This window comes from Pristiophorus japonicus, chromosome 4 (genome assembly GCF_044704955.1).
Source record: "Pristiophorus japonicus isolate sPriJap1 chromosome 4, sPriJap1.hap1, whole genome shotgun sequence".
In the NCBI taxonomy this organism is placed as follows: Eukaryota; Metazoa; Chordata; class Chondrichthyes; family Pristiophoridae; genus Pristiophorus; species Pristiophorus japonicus.
Genome location: NC_091980.1, coordinates 236,782,394 through 236,804,257, shown reverse-complemented (window position 1 = coordinate 236,804,257; position 21,864 = coordinate 236,782,394). Strand labels below are relative to the sequence as shown.

The window sequence follows — 21,864 nt, the reverse complement described above, 5'->3', positions numbered from 1 at the left end:
GATGAAGGCTGAATGTGAGGGGGGGGGGGGGGGCGGGGGGGTGGCAGTGAATGGGAGGGAGGTCCGAATCCTGATCTTCGCCCTGTGAGCCCATTTGGCCAGGGCTAGGATCGGGCCCCTCCCATGCCTCGGGGGCCTGGAGCTACTGCACATGCGCGCACACTCTAGCGCGCATGTGCAGAGGTCCCGGCACTGTTTTCAGCGCCGGGACCTGGCTCCGCCCCGACCCCTTGTGCTGCGCCACGCCGAGCACGAAGACGTCCTGAGGAGACCAGAGAATCACAAGGTAAGTTTTCGGCACTCTTTTTCTTCCAGAAAGTCGGTGCACCTTATCGAGATGCGCCGTTTTTCCAGAGGGCGGAAACTTGAGCCCTATAGACCGAAAGATCTATAGATGGCCTTCGCTTTCTTCCAGGCCTACGTGCTGGCAACGCCTGCACACAGGGGCGTGCTTTGGAGAAGGCGTTAAAAGGAGCAGCGAAGTCTAAAATCGCTCAAAGTGCGTCAATTAGGCATTGTGCACCGATAGATGTCACGCTTTTGATCATTAAAATATTGAGGGAACGCTAAAGGTTCCAATTTCTAGGCCAATATGTTTTAGTACCGACAAGGGAACAGGCCAAACTCCATTTAGTGATGAGCAATGAACCGGACAGAACGAGTTAACAATTTGCAAATAGTGACCATGATATGATTTGATATGAGGTTTGAAAGGCAGAAGGGAGAGACACAAACTAAGGATTTCAACTTACGTAGGGCAAACTTTGAAAGAATGCAAAATGAATTAATTGCAGTAAAATTGGGCTGAACTGTTATTGAGTAAACCTGCAGACAAATGGCGGGAAGTATTCAAAAGAAATACTTGGTACGATACAAAACCAGTGAATACTTGCAAAAGGCAAAGACTCCACATGTGCAGTTAAGCAACCATGGTCAACAAATGAAGTAAAAAATAGTATCAAGTTAAAAGAAAAGGCTCACATAAATACAAGGAAAAGCTAAAATCCAGCAGGCTGGGAGAGCTATAAAAAGCAACAAAGGGATACAAAGAAATTACTGGGGTGCAAAAAGGAACTATGAAGAAAACTTGTAAGGTTTTCAAAGCCAACAGCAAAAGTATTTAGATATTAAGAGAAAGAGAGTGGTAAAGGGGAATGTTGGCCCATTAAAGACGGATGCAGGCAAGACTATAACTGTTGATAAGGAAATGGTAGTCTTGTTAAATTAATACTTTGTATTCATTTCAGTGGAACTCACTGCCTGAATGGGTGGTAGGAGCAGAAAACCTCATCGCATTTAAAACATACTTAGATATGCACATGGCGTGCCGTAACCTGCAAGGCTATGGACCAAGAGCTGGAAAGTGGGATTAGGCTGGATAGCTCTTTTTTGGCCCGCATAGACACGATGGGCTGAATGTGCCATAAATTTCCATGATTCTATGGAGGAAGAATACAAAATACCACCGGTACAAGGTAACGTAAAAATAAGTCAAGGGGAAACACTGGATTTAATAAAAGTTTAATAAATGATAATGGAGAAAATAATGGGACTTATGATAGGCACATCTCCAGGACCTAATGGTTTCCATCCCATGCTATTAAAATACATAGATGAAGAAATTGCAGATGCATTAGTCATAATTTTCCAAAGCACTCTAGGTTCTTCATATAGAATAGCTACAGCCCCATCGCCAACCTCCCTTTCCTCTCCAAAGTCCTTGAACTTGTTGATGCCTCCAAAATCCGTGCCCATCTTTCCCGGAACTCCATGTTTGAATTGCTTCAATCCGGTTTCTGCTCCTGCCACATTACCGAAATGGCTCTCATTAAAGTCACAAATGACATCCTTTGTGATCGCAACAAAGGTAAATTATCCCTCCTCGTCCTTCTCGACCTGTTGGCAACCTTTGATATGGTTGACCATTCCACCCCGCTCCATCATCGTCCAGCTGGGTGGGACTGCACTCGCCTGGTTCCATTCTTAGCTATCTAATCGTAGCCATAAAATCACCTGCAATGGCTTCTCTTCCCACTCCCACATCATTACCTCTGGTGTCCCCCAAGGATCTATCCTTGGCCACCACCCCTCCTATTTCTCATCTGTAGGCTTCACCGTGGCGACATCATCTGAAAACACGGCGTCAGTTTCCACATGTAGGCCGGTGACACTCAGTTCTACCTCATCACCACTTCGCTCATCCCCTCCACGGTCTCTAAATTGTCAGACTGTTTCTCTGACATCCAGTACTGGACGAGCAGAAATTTTCTCCAATTAAATATTGAGAAGACCGAAGCTATTGTCTTTGGTCCCTGCCACAAACTCCGTTCCCTAGCCACTGACTGACTCCATTCCTCTCCCGAGCATCTGTCTGAGGCTGAACCAGAATGTTTGCAACCTTGGGGTCATACTCGACCCCGAAATGAGCTTCCTAGCACACATCTGCGGCGTAACTAAAACCACCTATTTCCACCTCCGTAACATTGCCCATCTCCGCCCCTGCCTCAGCTCAACTGCTGCTAAAACCCTCATCCATGCCTTTGTTACCTCTAGACTCGACTGCTCCAATGTACTCTTGGCTGGCCTCCCACATTCTACCCTACGTGATCTTGAGGCCATCCAAAGCTTGGCAGCCCATATCCTAACTCACACTAAGTCCTGTTCACCCATCACCACTGTGCGCACTGACCTACATTGGTACCCGGTTAATCAACGCCTTGCTTTCAAAATTAACATCCTGGTTTACAAATCCCTCCATGACCTCGCCCCTCCCTATCTCTGTAATCTCCTTCAGCCTCTTCCCCCCCCCCCCCCCCCCCGCGAAATATCTGTGCTCCTCAAATTCTTCTCTCTTGAGCATCCCTGATTATAAATCGCTCAACCTTCGGTAGCCGTGCTTTCAGATGCCTATGCCCTAAGCTCTAGAACTCCCTCCGCCTCTCTACCTCTCCTCCTTCAAGACGCTTCTTAAAACCTACCTCTTTGACCAAGCTTTTGGTTATTTGCAGTAATTTCTTATGTGGCACGGCATCAAAGTTTTGTCTTATAACCCTCCTCTGAAGTGCCTTGGGATGTTTTACTACGTTAAAGGTTCGAGACAAATACTTCTTGTTGTTGAAGAGGAACCCACCGGTTTGGGTGGATGTCCTTGCCGCCTGCAATTTAAAATTTATGTTCTGCAGTTCCTCCATGCTTTTTCTTCATGGAAATATTTTTGGTGAAACTTAATTCCTCGTTAGTAAAAAAAAGTCTCTGGTTTTGGGTTTGAGCTTATTTGCAGGATTTTGGATTACATACATTGACGATTTTTCCTTTAAACAATTGATTCTCAATCAATTGAAAATAAAGCAGTTGTGATGAGATCACTCCATTTTCAAGAGAAAAAACGCAAATATGAAACGATAATTTGGCTAATCAATCCAATTCTTTTACTCACATTCAAGATGTAACTCCTATGCTACAGCTTCAAGACTTACCAGAAATGTATTTCACGTTCAAAGCACAAAAGTCTGCTACAAGAAGCCCTTCTGTAAAATTCAATTTTTCACTCTCCAGTCTTATCCTCCAATTAAGTGAACCTAAACTGATGTGTTTCTGCATCTGCCAATCCGGTTTAAATAATAATGTCACCAGCTCACAAAGAAACAAAATCAATACTACTAAATTTACGTAGGTATGGTTCCTCAGCAACATCCACTTCAAACCTGGTCAGTTACATTTTGTTTTGTAGTCTGTGAGCAGTGCAATCAAAATCAAGTAGCGCTGGTGGCAATACGGCTTCCAATTTGATTGCTGCTAGATTTCACAGTATTCATGAAAATAAATAACAGCATAGTGGATGTACCTTAACACACCTACACAGATTTATTCTGTTCCAATTTAAGCTATTCAAACCTATAGATTTAAACCTATATAGTCATAGTAAATGTGGGGATCCAGTTGTGTATTAGCTTTACTACAGATTTGATGAGATTCAAATATCTACCCATTGTACCAATGCAAAGTAGCAATCAAACCAATTGAATGTTGAACTAAATAGCCAAAACTGTAGAATACAACTCAAAGGAACAATTATGAATTATTTGCCCAAGCGTATATATTTTCTTTGGAATCAATGGAAATAGATTGTCCTAGCTAAATAATGCTTAATTATTTGGCGATTTCAATTAAACTTTTTCAAATTAAGCTTATTAATTATCAAAATCAAACAAAAAATGGTTAAGTACATTAAAAATGCCAAAAAAATTCTCAGATTGGGTTCTCGTACCTTCCTCTCCTCGGATGACAAAATGCGGAATCTGTTCATGCCTTCTTTAATTATTTCTTCTTCTGTCAAACCTGGAGTCTCAGCAACAATATCATCTCGGCCTTCTTCTAACCAGAGTTGGAAACCGGTCTTCTTAGGCCTTTTTACAAAAAAAAACACTATTACTGTTATTTCAACAAAACATTGTTTTCTAGTCCAAAGTCTATATAGGGCTGGAGTTTTGGCTTTCAGGTTTTTTCGGCGAAAACAGTAGTGATCCGTGAAACTTACTGTTTTCGCTGCGCTATCGTTTTTAGGCCGACTTTCGGGTTTTATAACGGTAAGGGGGACGTTGCACGAGGATTCACGGCGCAAAAATGCGAGTTTCGCCAAATTTAGTCCGGGGCCGGGAGCGCTGTGAGAGGCCTTGGAAGGGGAATTCTAAAAAACATCTACAAGATAATTATCTATCGAATCTCTGAAAATTTTTTAAATAAAAACTTTAACTTACCTTTTTTGCAGGTTTTCATATTTACCGCTGCTGGCAGGGCTGCACAGACAGGTTTGACCCGTCGGCATTCTGGGCGTAGCGTACGGGTCGGGAGAGAGCCGACAGTCCGACAGTAATGTAATCCGCGGCGTTGCATGTCGGCGCTCCTCTCCCCGACGGTACATCCCATCGCCGCCGTAAACATGAGCCGAGGATCCCGCCCGGGCTTTGCGACTGGGTTTTCACCGTGGAGAGTGAGATCGCGGCGAAAACCCGGTCGCAAACTTCTCTAAAATCCGGCCCATTAAGTAGTTAGGAATTACAATGCAGCACTGATAATGGGGCTAGAAATTGCGGTCGGAGACATACCTCCAGATTACGCCACCGACCTGCAAAAGAATTACGAAAGTATCTGCTGGCGGCCAGGCTGTGAAAACTTGCGATCTCAGGGCAGAGGGCAGCGTAAGGGCCCACAGATCCCAGGCGGTGCGGAAGCATACCTGGTCCTCCAATCAATAAACAGAATTCTAGTTCAATCATCTATGAAGGGGATCCCCAAATGAGATGCAATGGAATTCCCAAATCTAATAATTATATAATGTACAGAATTGGAATTTTATTCAAAATTACCTTCATTCCACCAACCTCACTAAAAATTAATTTTGATAATTTTACACATCATTAAAACTAATCCAGGCCAATATTTGCATAAACTCATTTCATACAGTGTATGTGCATAATTTAGGATATGAAAATGTTTAATTAATGGCTTAGATAGTCCCTTATGCTGATGGAGAGGCCGAGCCTGCTTGCATCAACCACAAGACTTCCATGCTCAATTGTTGACCAGTTGCTGGGCAAATAGCCCAACTCTACGTTAGCAATTGTTTTTTTGTAGCCCGTTGTATGTTGACGGCCGCAATTTCCGGATTTCGCACGTGCGCAAGCGGAAATCCTGAACTTGCAGTGCATTTCTAAGGGAATACAATGGCATACTATGAGAGTACACTATCTTGCACACCGCAGTTTCAGGACCAATAAATCTAAACTTCGAAGCAGAATCTGTGAAGCAACTACCTGGTGACACAAAGCAAACTTTGAAATGTCTAATTTTCAGCAAACAAGTCAAAATACTAAAGGTTTAAAAAAAAATTCTGCTATGACACAAATTGTTAGATTTCCTGCAATATAAAGGTTATCAAAAGAGCACATCCTTTGTATATAATGTTAAAAGCACTCACTTTTTGTTTTCTGTGTTTTTGCTGACAGGGATGATTGTTTGTACAGGCTTAGCCTCAATCGCTTTCTCTTCCACAGGTTTACTGCTGGATTTAGGGATGGTTGACTGGAACAATGTAGCTTGGGTCTTTCAAAAATAAGAAAAGTGAAATAAGATGCCAAACTAGATTAACAGTCCAACAAAAATTATGATTCTTTTGTCAGCAGATCTGAATTAACTGCAGATAAGTGTAGGATTGGCTTCAGTTGGAATCAATTTAATTTACACAAACTAATTACACAAGTAAACAATGCTAATGTAATTATCACCACATAGGAGCTTTAAAAATCAAGTTTTTATTTTTACATCGAGCTGTACAGTGCTAGAGTTGCAAAACACTTCAAATCACATTTAAAAACTCGCTTGCAACTATATTACATAGGAACATAGGAAATAGGAGCAGGAGTAGGCCATTCGGTCCCTCAAGCCTGTTCCACCATTCTATAAGATCATGGCTGATCTGATCACGGGCTCAGCTCCACTTCCCTGCTTGCTCCCCATAACTCTTCACTCCCTTATCTTTCAAAAATCTGTCCATCTCCACCTTAAATATATTCAATAACCAAGCCTCCACAGTTCTCTGGGGCAGAGAATTCCATAGATTTAAGAGCCTCAGAGAATAAATTCGTCACTTTAGTTCTAAATGGGAGGCCCCGTATTCTTAAACTATGCCCCCTAGTTCTAGATTCCCCCATGAGTGGAAACATCCTCTCTGCATCTACCTTGTCGAGCCCCCTCAGTATCTTGTATGTTCCAATAAAATCCCCTCTCATTATTCTAAACGCCAATTAGTATAGGCCCAATATGCTCAACTTTTCTTCATAAGTCAACCCCTTCATCTCAGGAATCAACTGAGTGAACCTTCTCTGAACTGCCTCCAATGCAAGTATATCCCTCCTTAAATAAGGAAACCAAATCTGTACGTAGTACTCTAGGTGTGTCCCCACCAATACCCTGTACAGTTGTAGCAGGACTTCCCTGCTTTTATACTCTCTCCCCCTTGCAATAAAGGCCAACATTCATTTGCCTTCCTGATTACTTGCTGCACCTGCATACTAACCTTTTGTGTTTATGCACAAGGGCCCCCAAGTCCATCTGTACTGCAGCACTTTGCAATTTTTCTCCAGTTAAATAATTTGCTTTTTTATTTTTCCTGCCAAAGTGGATAACCTCACACTTTCCTTCATTATATTCCATCTGCTAAATGTTAGCCCACTCACTTAGCCTGTCTATATACCTTTGCAGATTCTTTGTGTCCTCCTCGCAACTTGCTTTCCAACCCATCTTTGCATCATCAGCAAACTTGGCGACATTACATTTGGTTCCTTCATCCCAGTCATTAATATAGATTGTAAATAGTTGAGGTCCCAGCACCGATCCCTGTGGCACCCCACTAGTTAGTTTGCCAACTGGAAGATGACCTCTTTATCCCAACTCTCTGTTTTCTGTTAGTTAGCCAGTCTGTCACCCATGCTAATATATTACCTCTAACCCCATGAGTTTTTATCTTATACAGTAACCTTTTTTGTGGTACCTTACCGAATGCCTTCTGGAAATCCAAATGCACCACATCCATTGGTTCCCCTTTATCCACCCTGCTCGTTACATCCTCCAAGAACTCCAGCAAATTTGTCAAACAGGATTTCCTTTTCATTAAACCATGCTAACTCTGCTTGATTGTATTATGCTTTCCCAAATGTCCTGCTACTGCTTCCTTAATAATGGATTCTAGCATTTTCCTAACGATAGATGTTAGGCTAACTGGTCTATAGTTTCCTGCTTTCTGTCTGCCTCATTTTTTAAGTAGCGGCATTACATTTGCGGTTTTCCAATCCACTGGGACCTCTTCAGAATCCAGGGAACTTTGGTAGATTACAACCAATGCATCCACAATCTCTGCAGCCACTTCTTTTAAGACCCTGGGATGCAAGCGATCAGGTCCAGGGGACTTGTCCACCTTTAGTCCTATTATTTTACTGAGTACTTTTTCTTTAGTGATAGTTTTAAATTCCTCTTTCCCTATAACCCTTTGATAATCCATTATTTGGTGTTTTTAGTGACTTCTACCATGAAGACCAATACAAAATTGTTTTGAGATAAGTAATTAAAAAATCAACTTTTAATATCCAAAAAAATGATTGAGTCATGTCTCTGGAGCTACACACACACAACTTAGATTTGTAACCATCCCGCGTTTTGATTTGTATTGTGTGAAATATTTCTCCTTGAATTTGAATCCAGTATTTGTTCCATGGGTGTTTACTAATGTCTGATATCATGGTCATTTTTCACATGTAAGCAGAGGATGCTGTTCAATTACACACCATTGCCAGACCCACTTGTGTCCTAATGAAATGTCTACACATCATTTTCCAGATACAGATGCTCAATAGTGGTGATGAGGAGGGGAACTCCTAATGCAGGACCATAGAGGACAGCAGTAGTAATACTCCTCTTGCCATCATTCTGGCTGAGATCAATTAATTCAGCGCAAAGCAGGAGTCAATCTGGGACTGTCTGACCTGCACAGCTCAGTCCCACACTGGCCATTGCATTTAACTGTGCCACTAAGAGAACTGCCAATCCTGCTTTTAAAAAAACATGTAATACCCAATTCTAATAAAACAAATTCTGAAACAAGTTAACACCTGTTTGGCCTTTGGTTTTGATATCAGAGGTTTCAGGACCAGTGATTTTTCCTTATTTGCAGACTGGCTATTGTTGCTTGTCGATTTCTTACTAGTTTTTGTCATGCTATCTAGAATATTGGTGTTCCGAGTTTGACCTCCAACTAATGCAGGAGATATTCCATCAGATGTTACCTGGGAAGGAGAAAACAACTTTGGGTTTAAGTAAATAAAGCTAAAAGTAAAATGAGTTTAAGAAACAGCTCTATTAATGTTTAGATAGTGTAAAGCTAAAACATAATGTAATTTTTGCATTAAGTGGTAAGACACAAAACCCTAGTATCTGTATCAAACAGCACAACTTTGCTACTTGTTAAAAAATCTGTTCTTGTTGACTATTACTATTTTTATCACTTTTGCCAAAACTATGTTAAATGGTCACTATTTTGACCAGTGATACAATTAACAACTTTAAGCCATTTAACATTGTAATTACTTTAATGGATGGTGCAGATATTATCTACTAGTTGAGCTCCTATGGCATTGAACACAGGGAGCCAAGACCAAGTGTATTCAGTTCGAGCATAGTCAGAGGGCAGGAGAAGGGAAACAGCAGATAGCAATGGAGATGGTGAGAGGAGGGGAGATAGAGGTGGCAAGTAGGAGAGAGAGAAGAGCGGGGAGGTGGAAATAGAAAGAGATAATGAGAGGAGGCGAGATAGAAATAAAAATGGAGAGTGAAGAGGGAAAAGGAGATGCGGTGGCAAGAGGAGGAGGAAAAGAAAGACTGATGGATATGGAAGGGAGGGACGGAAGGAGAGGGGAAACATAGAAAATAGGTGCAGGAGTAGGCCATTCGGCCCTTCGAGCCTGCACCACCATTCAATAAGATCATGGCTGACCATTCACCTCAGTACCCCTTTCCTGCTTTCTCTCCATACCCCTTGATCCCTTTAGCCGTCAGGGCCGTATCTAATTCCCTCTTGAATATATCGAACGAACTGGCATCAACAACTCTCTGCAGTAGAGAATTCCAGAGGTTAACAACTCTGAGTGAAGAAGTTCTCCTCATCTCGGTCCTAAATGGTTTACCCCTTATCCTTAGACTGTGACCCCTGGTTCTGGACTTCCCCAACATTGGGAACATTCTTCCTGCATCTAACCTGTCCAGTCCTGTCAGAATTTTATATGTTTCTATGAGATCCCCTCTCATTCTTCTAAACTCCAGTGAATACAGGCCCAGTCGATCCAGTCTCTCCTCATATGTCAGTCCCGCCATCCCGGGAATCAGTCTGGCGAACCTTCGCTGCACTCCCTCAATAGCAAGAATGCCCGTCCTCAGATTAGGAGACCAAAACTGAACAATATTCCAGGTGAGGCCTCACCAAGGTCCTGTACAACTGCAGTAAGATCTCCCTGCTCCTATACTCAAATCCCCTAGTTATGAAGGCCAACATGCCATTTGCCTTCTTCACCGCCTGCTGTACCTGCATGCCAACTTTCAATGACTGATGTAGCATGACACCCAGGTCTCGTTGCACCTCCCCTTTTCCTAATCTGCCACCATTCAGATAATATTCTGCCTTCATGTTTTTGCCACCAAAGTGTATAACCTCACATTTATCCACATTATACTGCATCTGCCTTGCATTTGCCCACTCACCCAACCTGTCCAAGTCACCCTGCAGCCTCTGAGCATCCTCCTCACAGCTCACACCGCCACCCAGCTTAGTGTTGTCTGCAAACTTGGAAATATTACATTCAATTCCTTCATCTAAATCATTGATGTATATTTTGAATAGCTGGGGTCCCAGCACAGAGCCCTGCGACACCCCACGAGCCACTGCCTGCCATTCTGAGAAGGACCCGTTTATCCCGACTCTCTGCTTCCTGTCTGCCAACCAGTTCTCTATCCACGTCAATACATTATCCCCAATACCATGTGCTTTAATTTTGCACACCAATCTCTTGTGTGGGACCTTGTCAAAAGCCTTTTGAAAGTCCAAATACATCACATCCACTGGTTCTCCTTTGTCCACTCTACTAGTTACATCCTCAAAAAATTCTAGAAGATTTGTCAAGCATGATTTCCCTTTCATAAATCCATGCTGACTTGAACCGATCCCGTCACCGCTATTTCATCTTTAATAATTGATTCCAACATTTTCCCCACTGCTGATGTCAGGCTAACCGGTCTATAATTCCCCGTTTTCTCTCTTCCTCCTTTTTTAAAATGTGGTGTTACATTAGCTACCCTCCAGTCCATAGGAACTGATCCAGAGTCGATAGACTGTTTGAAAATGATCACCAATGCATCCACTATTTCTCAGGCCACTTCCTTAAGTACTCTGGAATGCAGACTATCAGGCCCTGGGGATTTATCAGCCTTTAATCCCATCAATTTCCCTAACATAATTTCCCGCCTAATAAGGATTTCCTTCAGTTCCTCCTTCTTGCTAGACCCTCAGTCCCCTAGTATTTCCGGAAGGTTATATGTGTCTTCCTTCGTGAAGACAGAAACAAAGTATTTGTTCAATTGGTCTGCCATTTCTTTGTTCCCCATTATAAATTCAATCTGATTCTGATTGCAAGGGACCTATGTTTGTCTTCACTAATCTTGTTCTCTTCACATATCTATATCAAGGAAGGGAGAGAGGAAGAGAAAAGAGAAAGGAAGAGACGAGACGGGAGGGTGGCAATGGAATAGGAGAGGAGGGGAAGAGAACTGAAAGTTGGAGAAAGTGGAGGAGAGGAAGAGGAGGAGCATTGTGGAAAGGAAGAAGAGGTCAAGGGAGTAGTGCAGAGGAGGGAAGGGAATGGGGACGGGTCGCTGTAGGCATCTGTTCTGTTGACAGACTCGGGGGTGGGGGGTGGGGGATCCAGTTCATTGATCAACAATTAGAAAGAAATCACAAGGAAATGCATAATTATCTACCCATTGGTCAGTGTGTGCAATTGAGTGGATCTGAATAGCCAGGATTGAGCTGTAAGTTTGTGTTTCTAGCCATAACGTTACATTTCAACCGTGACACCTTATGACAGCACCACCTCCATGTGACAAATGGCATCCCGCCTTTGATTTTCAATACATCTTAGATGGTTAAGATGTACATCTCCAAATATACGCTGTGCAATGTCTTTATCTCAGTTTCTTACTCCTAGTCCACCGTTTCTTTTTGGAAATTTGTTCATGTTCATCCTATCCCTAAAATGATGATTCCATCTTGTACTTCTAACTCATCATCATAGGCAGTCCCTCGGAATCGAGGGAGACTTGCTTCCACTCTTAACATAAGTTCTTAGGTGGCTGTACAGTTCAATACAAGAACCACAGTCTCTGTCACAGATGGGACGGATAGTCATTGAGGGAAGGGGTGGGTGGGACTGGTTTGCCGCACACTTTTTCCGATGCCTGCGCTCGATTTCTGCATGTTCTCGGCGACGAGACTCGAGGTGCTCAGCGCCCTCCCGGATGCGCTTCCTCCACTTGGGGCGGTCTTTGGCCAAGGTCTCCCAGGTGTCATTGGGGATGCTGCACTTCATCAGGGAGGCTTTGGTATAACGTTTCCGCTGCCCACCTTTGGCTCGTTTGCCGTGAAGGAGTTCCGAGTAGAGCACTTGCTTTGGGAGTCTAGTATCTGGCATGCAAACTATGTGGCCTGCCAAGTGGAGCTGATAGTATGCTTCGATGCTGGGGATGTTGGCCTGGTCGAGGACACTAATATTGGTGCGTCTGTTCTCCCAGGGGATTTGTAGGATCTTGCGGAGACATCGTTGGAGGTATTTCTCCAGCGACTTGAGGTGTCTACTGTACATGGTCCATGTTTGAGCCGTACAGGAGGGCGGGTATTACTACAGCCCTGTCGACCATGAGCTTGGTGGCAGTTTTGAGGTCCTGGTCTTCAAACACTCTTTTCCTCAGGTGGCCGGAATCTGCACTGGAGGCGGTGTTGGATCTCATCGGCAATGCCTGCTCTTGTTGATAGGAGGTTCCCAAGATTTGGGAAGTGGTCCACGTTGTCCAGGGCCGCGCTGTGGATCTTGATGACGGGGGGACAGTGCTGTGCGGTAAGGAAGGCTGGAGAACGACCTTTGTGTTACGGATATTTAGCGTAAGGCCCATGCTTTCGTATGCCTCAGTAAATACATCGACTGTATCCTGGAGTTCAGCCTCTGTATGTACGCAGATGCAGGCGTCGTCTGCGTACTGTAGCGACAGAGCTTGGGGTGGTCTTGGACCTGGAGACTGGGTAGGTTGAACAGCTTCCCACTGGTTCTGTAGTTTAGTTCCACTCCAGCAGGGAGCTTGTCGACTGAGGTGGAGCATGGCAGTGAGGAAGATACTTCTAACTATTGCCTTAATGTCTGCACTTTCTAAAGTTTTGTAAGATTTTGCTGACTCTTAAATTAATTATCTTGAAAGTTCTGGTTTAATCCATGATCAGCAGTAGCTTTTAATTCACTGGTTATCAATTTCTGCCTGTGATCACTTTGGCAATTTATTGGATATTAACCTGGACAAGTTAGCATTATATGGTCTTCCAGAATGACTAACTAGTTTCCTCTCCAACCACTAATTATGTTGTGTCTCAACCGTGACTTTTTCTCCATCAACTCAAGAGGCTCTCCAAGGAGAGCTGTATACAACACTAGTTAGGCCACAGCTTGAGTACTGCGTGCAGTTCTGGTCATTACATTGCAGGAAGGATGTGATTATGCGATTGCATTAGAAAGGGTGCAGTGGATATTTATGAGGATGTTGCCAGGACTGGAAAACTTTAGCTATGAGGAAAAATTGGATAGGCTGGGGTTGTTTTCCTTAGAAAAGAGGAGGCTGAGGGGAGATTTAATTGAGGTGTATAAAATTTTGAGGGGCCTAGATAGAGTGGATAGGAAGGACCTATTTCCCTTAGCAGAAGGGTCAATAACCAGGGGTATAGATTTAAAATAGTTGGTAGAAGGATTAGAGAGGAGATGAGAAATAATTTCTTCACCCAGAGGGTGGTGGGGGTCTGGAACGCACTGCCTGAAAGGGCGGTACAGGCAGAAACCCTCATCGCGTTTAAAAGGTACTTGGATGTGCACTTAAAGAGCCGTAACCTACAGGGCTATGGACCAAGTGCTGGAAGATGGGATTAGGCTGGGTAACTCTTGACTGGCACGGACACGATGGGCCGAATGGCCTCCTTCTGTATTGTAATTTTCTATGATTCTTTCTCTCCTTTTTATATCATCTCCTCCACTCAACTGTACCCTCTACTTTGGCGATAATTTTACATTCGTCAATGTTCTTGACACCGCACACATTGAACTTTCATTCCTCTTGAAATACGGCTAAATTGATGCATCTTGATTTCAGCACTGAATATTCCTCTTGTTGATGCCCATACTATCTTGCATGCTCTTCCACCATTCTAAGTCCTTATTGTGCTGAAATCAAAAGTCACTAAACGTTCTCCTACTCTATAACTCATCTTCCCCAAAATCTTAAAAGTTACAGAAAACCATAACTTCTTCAGTCTTCTTTCAGCTCCAATTTACAATTCTTTAAAAACCAAGCAGGGAATTACCCAATCACTACTTCCTGATTTATCCAGTATTACATTCCTCCTTGTTTCAGCCTTGATGGTACTAAAGACATTGACCTCTTAGTTTGGTTTCACAATACAAATAATAGATAGGAAGACATGCAACATCAGTATTTATTAGCACACAGAATCCATCTATTGTCAGTTTATTCCCAATATACTGTCTGATTTTAGCATTTTACACCTTTTTTTTTTTTAAAACTGTCACTATCATTTGCTCTTTTTATTCACTTTTTCTTTTAGGGAGAAGCTTCCCTAAAAAAAAGTATGTTTCCTTTTCACTTGCTGTGAGATCACATTGTGATTATGTGACTAGGTCTATAAGTTACAGCAAATTATAATAGTTGTTTTCTAGCATTCCACCGACCTACATTCAAATGTTAGTTACAGAGATAATATTTTATAATCACAAAATCTTGAGGTAATGTACCTCATCTCTTACCTTAAAGGGATTGGCACGTCCAAGAATACTGTTTGTAAGAGTTACTGTTGACAGGAAAGATAAAGTTATAAAACCAAAGCGTACATCACAAGTCAAATACTAGTTCCAATTTCACTAATAAAAAAAATCAACCATTGTTCCATAGTATATTGAAATCTGCATCAATGGTTGTATGACATGATCATCTAGACAGACAGCATTTAAAAGAGAGCAATCCTTGATTAAGCATCTAGTTGCAATTTGTGATGAATGGCCCATTAATGCAACTTGCACAATTAACCAACCAGCCCAACTGAACAAACACAAATGCTTATGAAGCAAGGTTTGACACACTGCTATCCAAATTCGTTATGCTAATTTATACCAAGGATTTTGTTTTTTGACTGAAACCTACTGACACTAGTCAATATACTTCTAATCACATTTTTAAATATGCAACAAACTAACAAGCAGAAGCGATGTACTGGAATAACCCTCAATTACATTTGTAATTTACATGAAATATATAGTTTGCATTACATACCTGATTTTGGAGTAATTTTTTCTACAGAGCCAAGATCTTTACTAAATGGATATAACCCTGCAGTACAGAAGGACAGTGAATTCATTGTATTCAAGAAACTCTCAACACTAAGAATCTGTTTTAGGCAGATATTGGGTTTGTTCCAAACACAAATTGCCAGCACAAATAAGGCAAGAGATTATTTTTGGAAATTGCAGGAAACTGTGTCAGTATCTAGATTTTCATCTATTTATTTACTTTAAAATTCTGAACCAAATATTAAATGAATCAGGTTATGCTTGTGCACGAAGGAAGAAAAAGCGATAGAGTGGAAGACATGCTGACAGTTGCAGGAAGAGTGGCGCAATTTATTTGAAAGTCCTCAAGGGAATAACCTCACAGGAAAGCAGCCATTAGAAATGTTTAAAATTTAGGCTTACAATTAGGAGTAAGACTTATAATTAGGCTGAACATACAGCAACCAGTAATCTAAACGAAAAATTCAAAAGCTGAATATTTAGCTGGTCTCACTTCTCTTTGCATAAAGTGTTCCCTCAGGATCCAATCCATTGTTATTATCTTCTTCTGCATCATTCTGAATACATGTCTCACTTTCTCCTTCTTCCTTTTCAACATAACTTCGAGCTGGAGGTTGCACGTATGGCGAATTCCATTTGGTCACTGACCTACTGTAATTACATAAAAAAGACAGTCTCAATAACTAGCAACATTTAGACAATTAAGCTTTACATATTAAAATGCTTAAATTAAACTATTTTTTGTACACAACAATTCAGTGCAAATGCAGAAAAAAATGAATGTGGTGGCTGGGTTCTGTGGCTACTTGCAGCTGCTCCATTTATTTGGATGCAATTAGTTGAAATCAATAATAGTTGTTCACATGAATTTAATGAGCTGCTGTAACAAAATGTAGATTTTTATTGGATTTACATTGAACCATAATTACAAAAAACTATCTTGCAAGCTGCCAATTTCACTCTAGAGTTTTTCATTTGAATCCAACTCATGCTTCACAAATAACTCACATTTGAGCCATTTACACATCTCCTACAGTATGCCTTCTACATATTGGGAACATCTCTAAAGGTATATACACTGTTCCAAAATATCGTGCACAATTTATAAATGAAATCTTTAAATTATATATAACTATGGGAATGGGAGTGATAGGAAAACCAATAAAGGCTGCATTTCCATTTCTTACCTCAAAAGCACTAATGCTGCACAAAACATCACTGAATGAAGAAAAAGATCTTCAGGCCGTTAAATTCTGCTCTGTAGCGCCTGTTTTTTTTGGCACCACAGGTGTTGTTTTGAATCCAAAATGGCATCCGCATCGCACACACACTTCTGGTGTGAGCCACGCCAGATGCCATTTTGGCACGGACGCTGGGGAACGTGTGGTTGGAAGAATGCAGAGTCGGCAGATCGTGATGCCAGTCAGTGTGTAATACTGATTACACCCCAACACTGCCATTTTCCACCTCAATGCTGCAGTCACCAACAGTCCCGCACCTTACCTTCCCTTTGTTGCCGACTATCACAGCATCCTCTTGATCACAAAGCTACAATAAAAGCCATCACAAGACAAACATTCCAAACCAAATTTATAAATCAAACCATCAAATATTACAGAACAAAGTCAACTAGTCACCTTTGTGCATTCCCTTAGTGACGGTCCTCCATGTGCTCTTGCCCGTTCTAGTGCTCCTAACAGTGCTACCCCATTGGCTGCAGCACGGCTGGTGGAAGGCTGCTGACTTTCTGTGGGGGAGTCTGCAGATGGCCTTGGAAGATGACCTCGAGCAGCTCTGGGCCTAGAAGGCCCGGCTTTGGACTGCACCACCTTGGTACGGGCGGCAGCAGTCCGTGCTCGATGGCTTACAGGCAAAAGGGCACGTTCGTACTCCACGGAGCCAATGCCACTCTCCCAGGGTGGCGCTTAAGCAATGCTAGTCATCTGTTGGAGGACAGATTGATCCACCGCTGTGACACCCTGCAACTGGTAACTGCAGCCACAATGGCAGCAGTCTGAGCTTGCTTGCAGCAAGCTGAGCCTGGATGAGAGCAGTCTGAGCTTGCGTGGCAGCAAGCTATGTCAGAAGTCTGAGCTTCCATTGCAGAACCTAGATGTTGGCTGGCTTCTGTTTGCGCTGAAATGGAAGTGGAGACATCGGCCATCAAACGCGCATCATGGTTGGGTCTACAAGTGTGCTAATGGAGTTGCCCATCATTTCCATGCTGGAAAGGATGGGCTCCAAGCTCTGCTCAAAGCCTGTGCAAGGTTGGTGCCCGACTCCTACACCTTACACTCAGGCTTTCTGGCAGACCTGCCAATGCACCAAGCATTTAATTGTGCATACCCATCAACCTTCTTCGGTACGCCAGCCACCGAAGTTTTCACCAAAGTCGTGTGCAGCAGATTCGGTGCGACCTCACCCTCCGTGGAGCTGGCACCTGCGCTATCCTTTCTCCCTGCCCTGGCTGCAGGCCACTCGTGGCCGTTGTGTCCCCACGTGCAGATCCAGCATCTAACCTATCCTCTAAATTACGGGGAGTGTCAGTATCTGAGCTGGTGGCGGTGAGTGTGGAATCGAGTGACAAATGAGTCTTCAGCATCACTTCTTTCTTCCTCTTGCAGTTTCTTGTAAATCAGAAGAGATTGTGGGATGAAGGGGAAGTGGGATGAGAGAAGGAGAATTAGGTATGAGGATACCGTCATCTTGGATTGTTTCAGCCCTGCCGTTGGCCATGGGCTCAACAATGGCTGATCCAATAATCTCCAACATCATCTCCTCCATAGGGGTTAGGTCATGCACTTGTGCCCGTCTCCCTGTCGGTAGCCTCTGCTGCCTCCGTTTATGAGCTACCATATCCTGCAAGAGAGAGGGAAGTGTGTCAGTGGGTGTGGTGCAATATTTGGATGAGAGCTTGTCATGGCTTGAATAGCTCGGTATGCAAGCTGTGAGATGTGGGTGTAAGGTTCACAGAAGTGCCAAGTCTGAGGGTGAGGTGAAGCTAAAGCTATGAATGTGAAGTATGAGTCATGATTGATAGAGATTGTTGGCAGGCGTGTGTGAAGGGGGTGTGGTGAATTGTGCAATGTCTGAGCCTAGTGGTTCAGTTATAAGAATATAGCATTTGAGAACAAATTCACTGACCATGACCACTCGTGTGAGGTCATTAAACTTCTTGCGGCATTGCAGCCAGGTCCTTGGGGCTACACTGCTGACATTGACCGTGTCGGTTATCTGCTACAATTGTCTTCTCAATTTGGCTGGAGGGCTTCCTGGCCCCCTGTGGCTCTCCAACTCGAGTACCAAGGCCTCCAGTGCTGCGTCAGAGAATCTTGCAGCCCGCTCTCTGCCCTATTGCACCAACAGTACGTCGACTTCTTGCTCACACTCTCTTCCCCAGTCACTTCCAGTGTCTGCTGCAGCCAGAGGGCACCTCCCCTTTAAGAGGTGCAGGCTAGCTTCAAGCGGTGCTAGTCTCACACGAACTTGGTCCCCCTGTTTAGGTGCGCAGCAATTCAGCAGCGTGTTCAGCGCTGGGCTGCACGCTACTATTATTTAAATTAACAGGCAGCACGAAGTTTGGAAGGAACAGGCGCAGGTTAATTGCACATCGCGATCTCTGCGCCCGTTTTCAGGTCTTGTCCAATTTCTAGACCTCAGTGTTGAAGAGATTCAATTTTACAACCAACCAATCAGCTACTGAGCTGGGCTAGCCATCACTGAAAACTGAAATCAATTCAAAGTTTAAAATACATTTTTGAAAAAGTATTGGATTGCAACTTCTGGCACTGTGACATTAATGAATAATTGCTTGGTGTTACAGCTGTGTTAAGTAGTGTAGTTTTCAGACTACTTCAATGAACTGGAAAGAGATTTCATTACTAGTCGCTAAAGTGAAATTTCCAATTAAATTGCAACTTTGGGATTTTGCATTTCTGCTTCAGCGCCATGCCAAACTAAGCTTTGCAAATAATTTATGTGGTCTTATGTAAAACATGATTTGAACAGATAGACTAGTGATGTACAGCTCAGGATTTTGTGAGAATACATGGTAACTACAAATTAACAAAAAGTAGTAATACCCAGCATTTTGCTCAGCTCTAAAGTCGTCTTCTTCCTCTTGTACGGTCATCAACTCTGTAGCTTTCTCTTGCGCTAGGTCACTAAGGCGTTGGGCAAGAGTTAGATGCTTTGAACGTGATGCATACTTGATAGCCAGATTTAAGACATTCTGGGTCATAAACTCCGAGAGTTCCTCACAACGGAATTCACGCTCTACCTTGCAAGACAGCTAAACAATAAACAGAATGTTAGTTTTTTTTTTATCCCCCCTCAAAGAAAATACCTTGATACTGCTCATGTTATAAACCTTCATTTAAAAAACAGTATTAATCAAGAAAATCCACCTTTAATTCCAAAATATGAAAGGTAAATTATCACATACTGACAAAAATAAGTACATGGACCTTTTTGGGGTTCATCTTTATGTTCCAGTTGAAATGTAAGTGCCGATGAATAGAATTCTTCAGTTTGTATGCCCAGTGTAAGCACAGCCAAGGCAGCTGTATCAAGAGTGCCTGATTTTCAGTGCATTTTTTTGAATCTCTTGTTTTTTTCCAGATTTCACATTATATTTAAATCAGAGATTCAACCAAAAGATATTGAAAGTTACTAGGATACCAGACTTATTATTTTGAGACAAGTTTATGAATGAAGCAAGTCAAGCATTGTCTTGATAGTCTATTTGGCATTCTTGCTTCTGTGTAATTATATAACTTTTAAATAAATCCAACTTACAGCCTGAACCTAATGGTCTGATGGTGCAATATAAACTGCATTTGGGAGTAAACAGGAGCGCAGTGATAATCCCATGTGGTCTCCAGTGCATTATGCCATAATAAATGGGTAACATTAGTCCTACAATACATTGTCTCATTCACTATAAGCATAAACAGTGCAAGTTTCAGTTCACAGAGGACTCAGTTTGCTTATAGAAATTTTTTCTGCAAATGCAAGGTTGAAGTATTGGGAAGAACCAATACATCGCTTTCACATTAACAGCTTTTACATTTTACCTTACAAAATGGTGTATTCTGTAGCTGTGTCAGATCAATGCAATTTTTGACTTTTACTGGTTAGGTTAAGAGCTCAAACTGTGAACCATTTAAGTGAGAAAGTGGGAAGTCAATCAGAAGCCCAAAATATTATATATCAAGCCACTCAGTTAGGTATTCTGGCAGCACATCATGTCGGGAGCACCAATGTACATTAAAAATGGGATTGCACCCACAATTAATCACAAAGTCATTTTCTTTGTGGGGTGGTGGCAGAGTTCCCTGTTAATGCAGGAAAGGGAGGATGCATATATCTGCAGAAACAGCTGCAGAAGATTATATAGAATTTACTCACAGCAAACATCTTCATTAGCAGTTCCTGCTGTTGCTTTAGTACTTGGTTTTTTGCAGCTTCGTCAAATTCATAGCTATTTGCTGCCAGATAATCAAAGTGATTATGAAATAAAACAGATCGCCAGTACTGCTCCTGGAAAGATGGGGAAGAAGCTTAATTCACCCGTGATATTCTACCAACAAAATTTCAACACAGGCTTTCCATGTACTACAAAACATTTCAGATTGAGCTATTTTATATCAATATAGTGAAACACGTGCACAGGTTTATACATAATGAAATTCATCTATAACAACTACCCTTGAGATTAACCTCTGCTTAGAGATCCAAGTTAGAGATCCAATTACTGTAGTGATGCAGGATTAATAAACGATCTCCCAGTAAAGGATCCTCTAGGAATGAGTGACCAGAGCATGGTTGAATTTCAAATTCAGTTGGAGGGTGAGAAAGTTGGATCTCAAACCAGTGTCTTAAGCTTAAATAAAGGAGACGACAAAGGTATGAAGGCAGAGTTGGCTAAAGTGGACTGGGAAAATAGATTAAAGTGGAGGACGGTTGATGAGCAGTGGCAGACATTTAAGGAGATATTTCATAACTCGCAACAAAAATATATTCCAATGAAAAGGAAAGATTGTAAGAGAAGTGATAACCATCCGTGGCTAACTAAGGAAATAAGGGATGGCATCAAATTGAAAGCAAGGGTATAATACAAAGTGGCCAAGACTAGTGGGAGGCCAGAGGATTGGGAAACTTTTAAAAGCCAGCAAAGAACAACTAAAAAAAGAGGGGCAAGCTAGCACAAAATATAAAAACAGGTAGCAAGAGTTTCTACAGGTACATAAAAAGGAAAAGAGTAGCTAAAGTAAATGTTGGTCCCTTAGAGGATGAGACTAGGGAATTAATAATGGGGAACAGGAAATGGCAGAGACTTTGAACAAATATTTTGTATCGGTCTTCACGGTAGAAGACACCAAAAACATCCCAATAGGGGATAATCAAGGAACCGGGGGGGGGGGGCACGCTCTTGGGATGGGGGGGTGGGCTGTTTGGGGCTGAGATTGGGAGAGACTTCTTCACTCCGGGAGTTGTTGGCCTGTGGGGTTCCCTGCCGCGGAGAGTTGTTGATGCCAGTTCATTGGATGCGTTCGGGAGGGAGTTGGATGTGGTCCTTGCGGCTGGGGGGGGGTGTGGAGGGGGAGGTGCTGGGGTGGGTGATCAGCCATGATCTTGTTGAATGGCAGTG

The 21,864-nt window shown here is 42.5% G+C and overlaps 1 protein-coding gene across 5 annotated transcripts in view; it reads right to left on the bottom strand.

Moving 5' to 3' along the window:
- The window catches only part of wdhd1 (WD repeat and HMG-box DNA binding protein 1), a 96,642-nt gene that overhangs the window by 10,128 nt on the left and 64,650 nt on the right, over positions 1-21,864 (bottom strand). For all 5 annotated transcript variants that reach the window (XM_070879176.1, XM_070879175.1, XM_070879177.1 and 2 more), the window contains exons 18-25: positions 20,622-20,753; positions 19,295-19,503; positions 15,706-15,863; positions 15,196-15,252; positions 14,673-14,716; positions 8,664-8,837; positions 5,978-6,102; positions 4,268-4,406 (exon numbers count right to left, since the gene is read on the bottom strand). In XM_070879176.1, the coding sequence (XP_070735277.1) occupies positions 4,268-4,406; positions 5,978-6,102; positions 8,664-8,837; positions 14,673-14,716; positions 15,196-15,252; positions 15,706-15,863; positions 19,295-19,503; positions 20,622-20,753 (1,038 nt within the window). The remainder of the gene's footprint in view (positions 1-4,267; positions 4,407-5,977; positions 6,103-8,663; positions 8,838-14,672; positions 14,717-15,195; positions 15,253-15,705; positions 15,864-19,294; positions 19,504-20,621; positions 20,754-21,864) is intronic.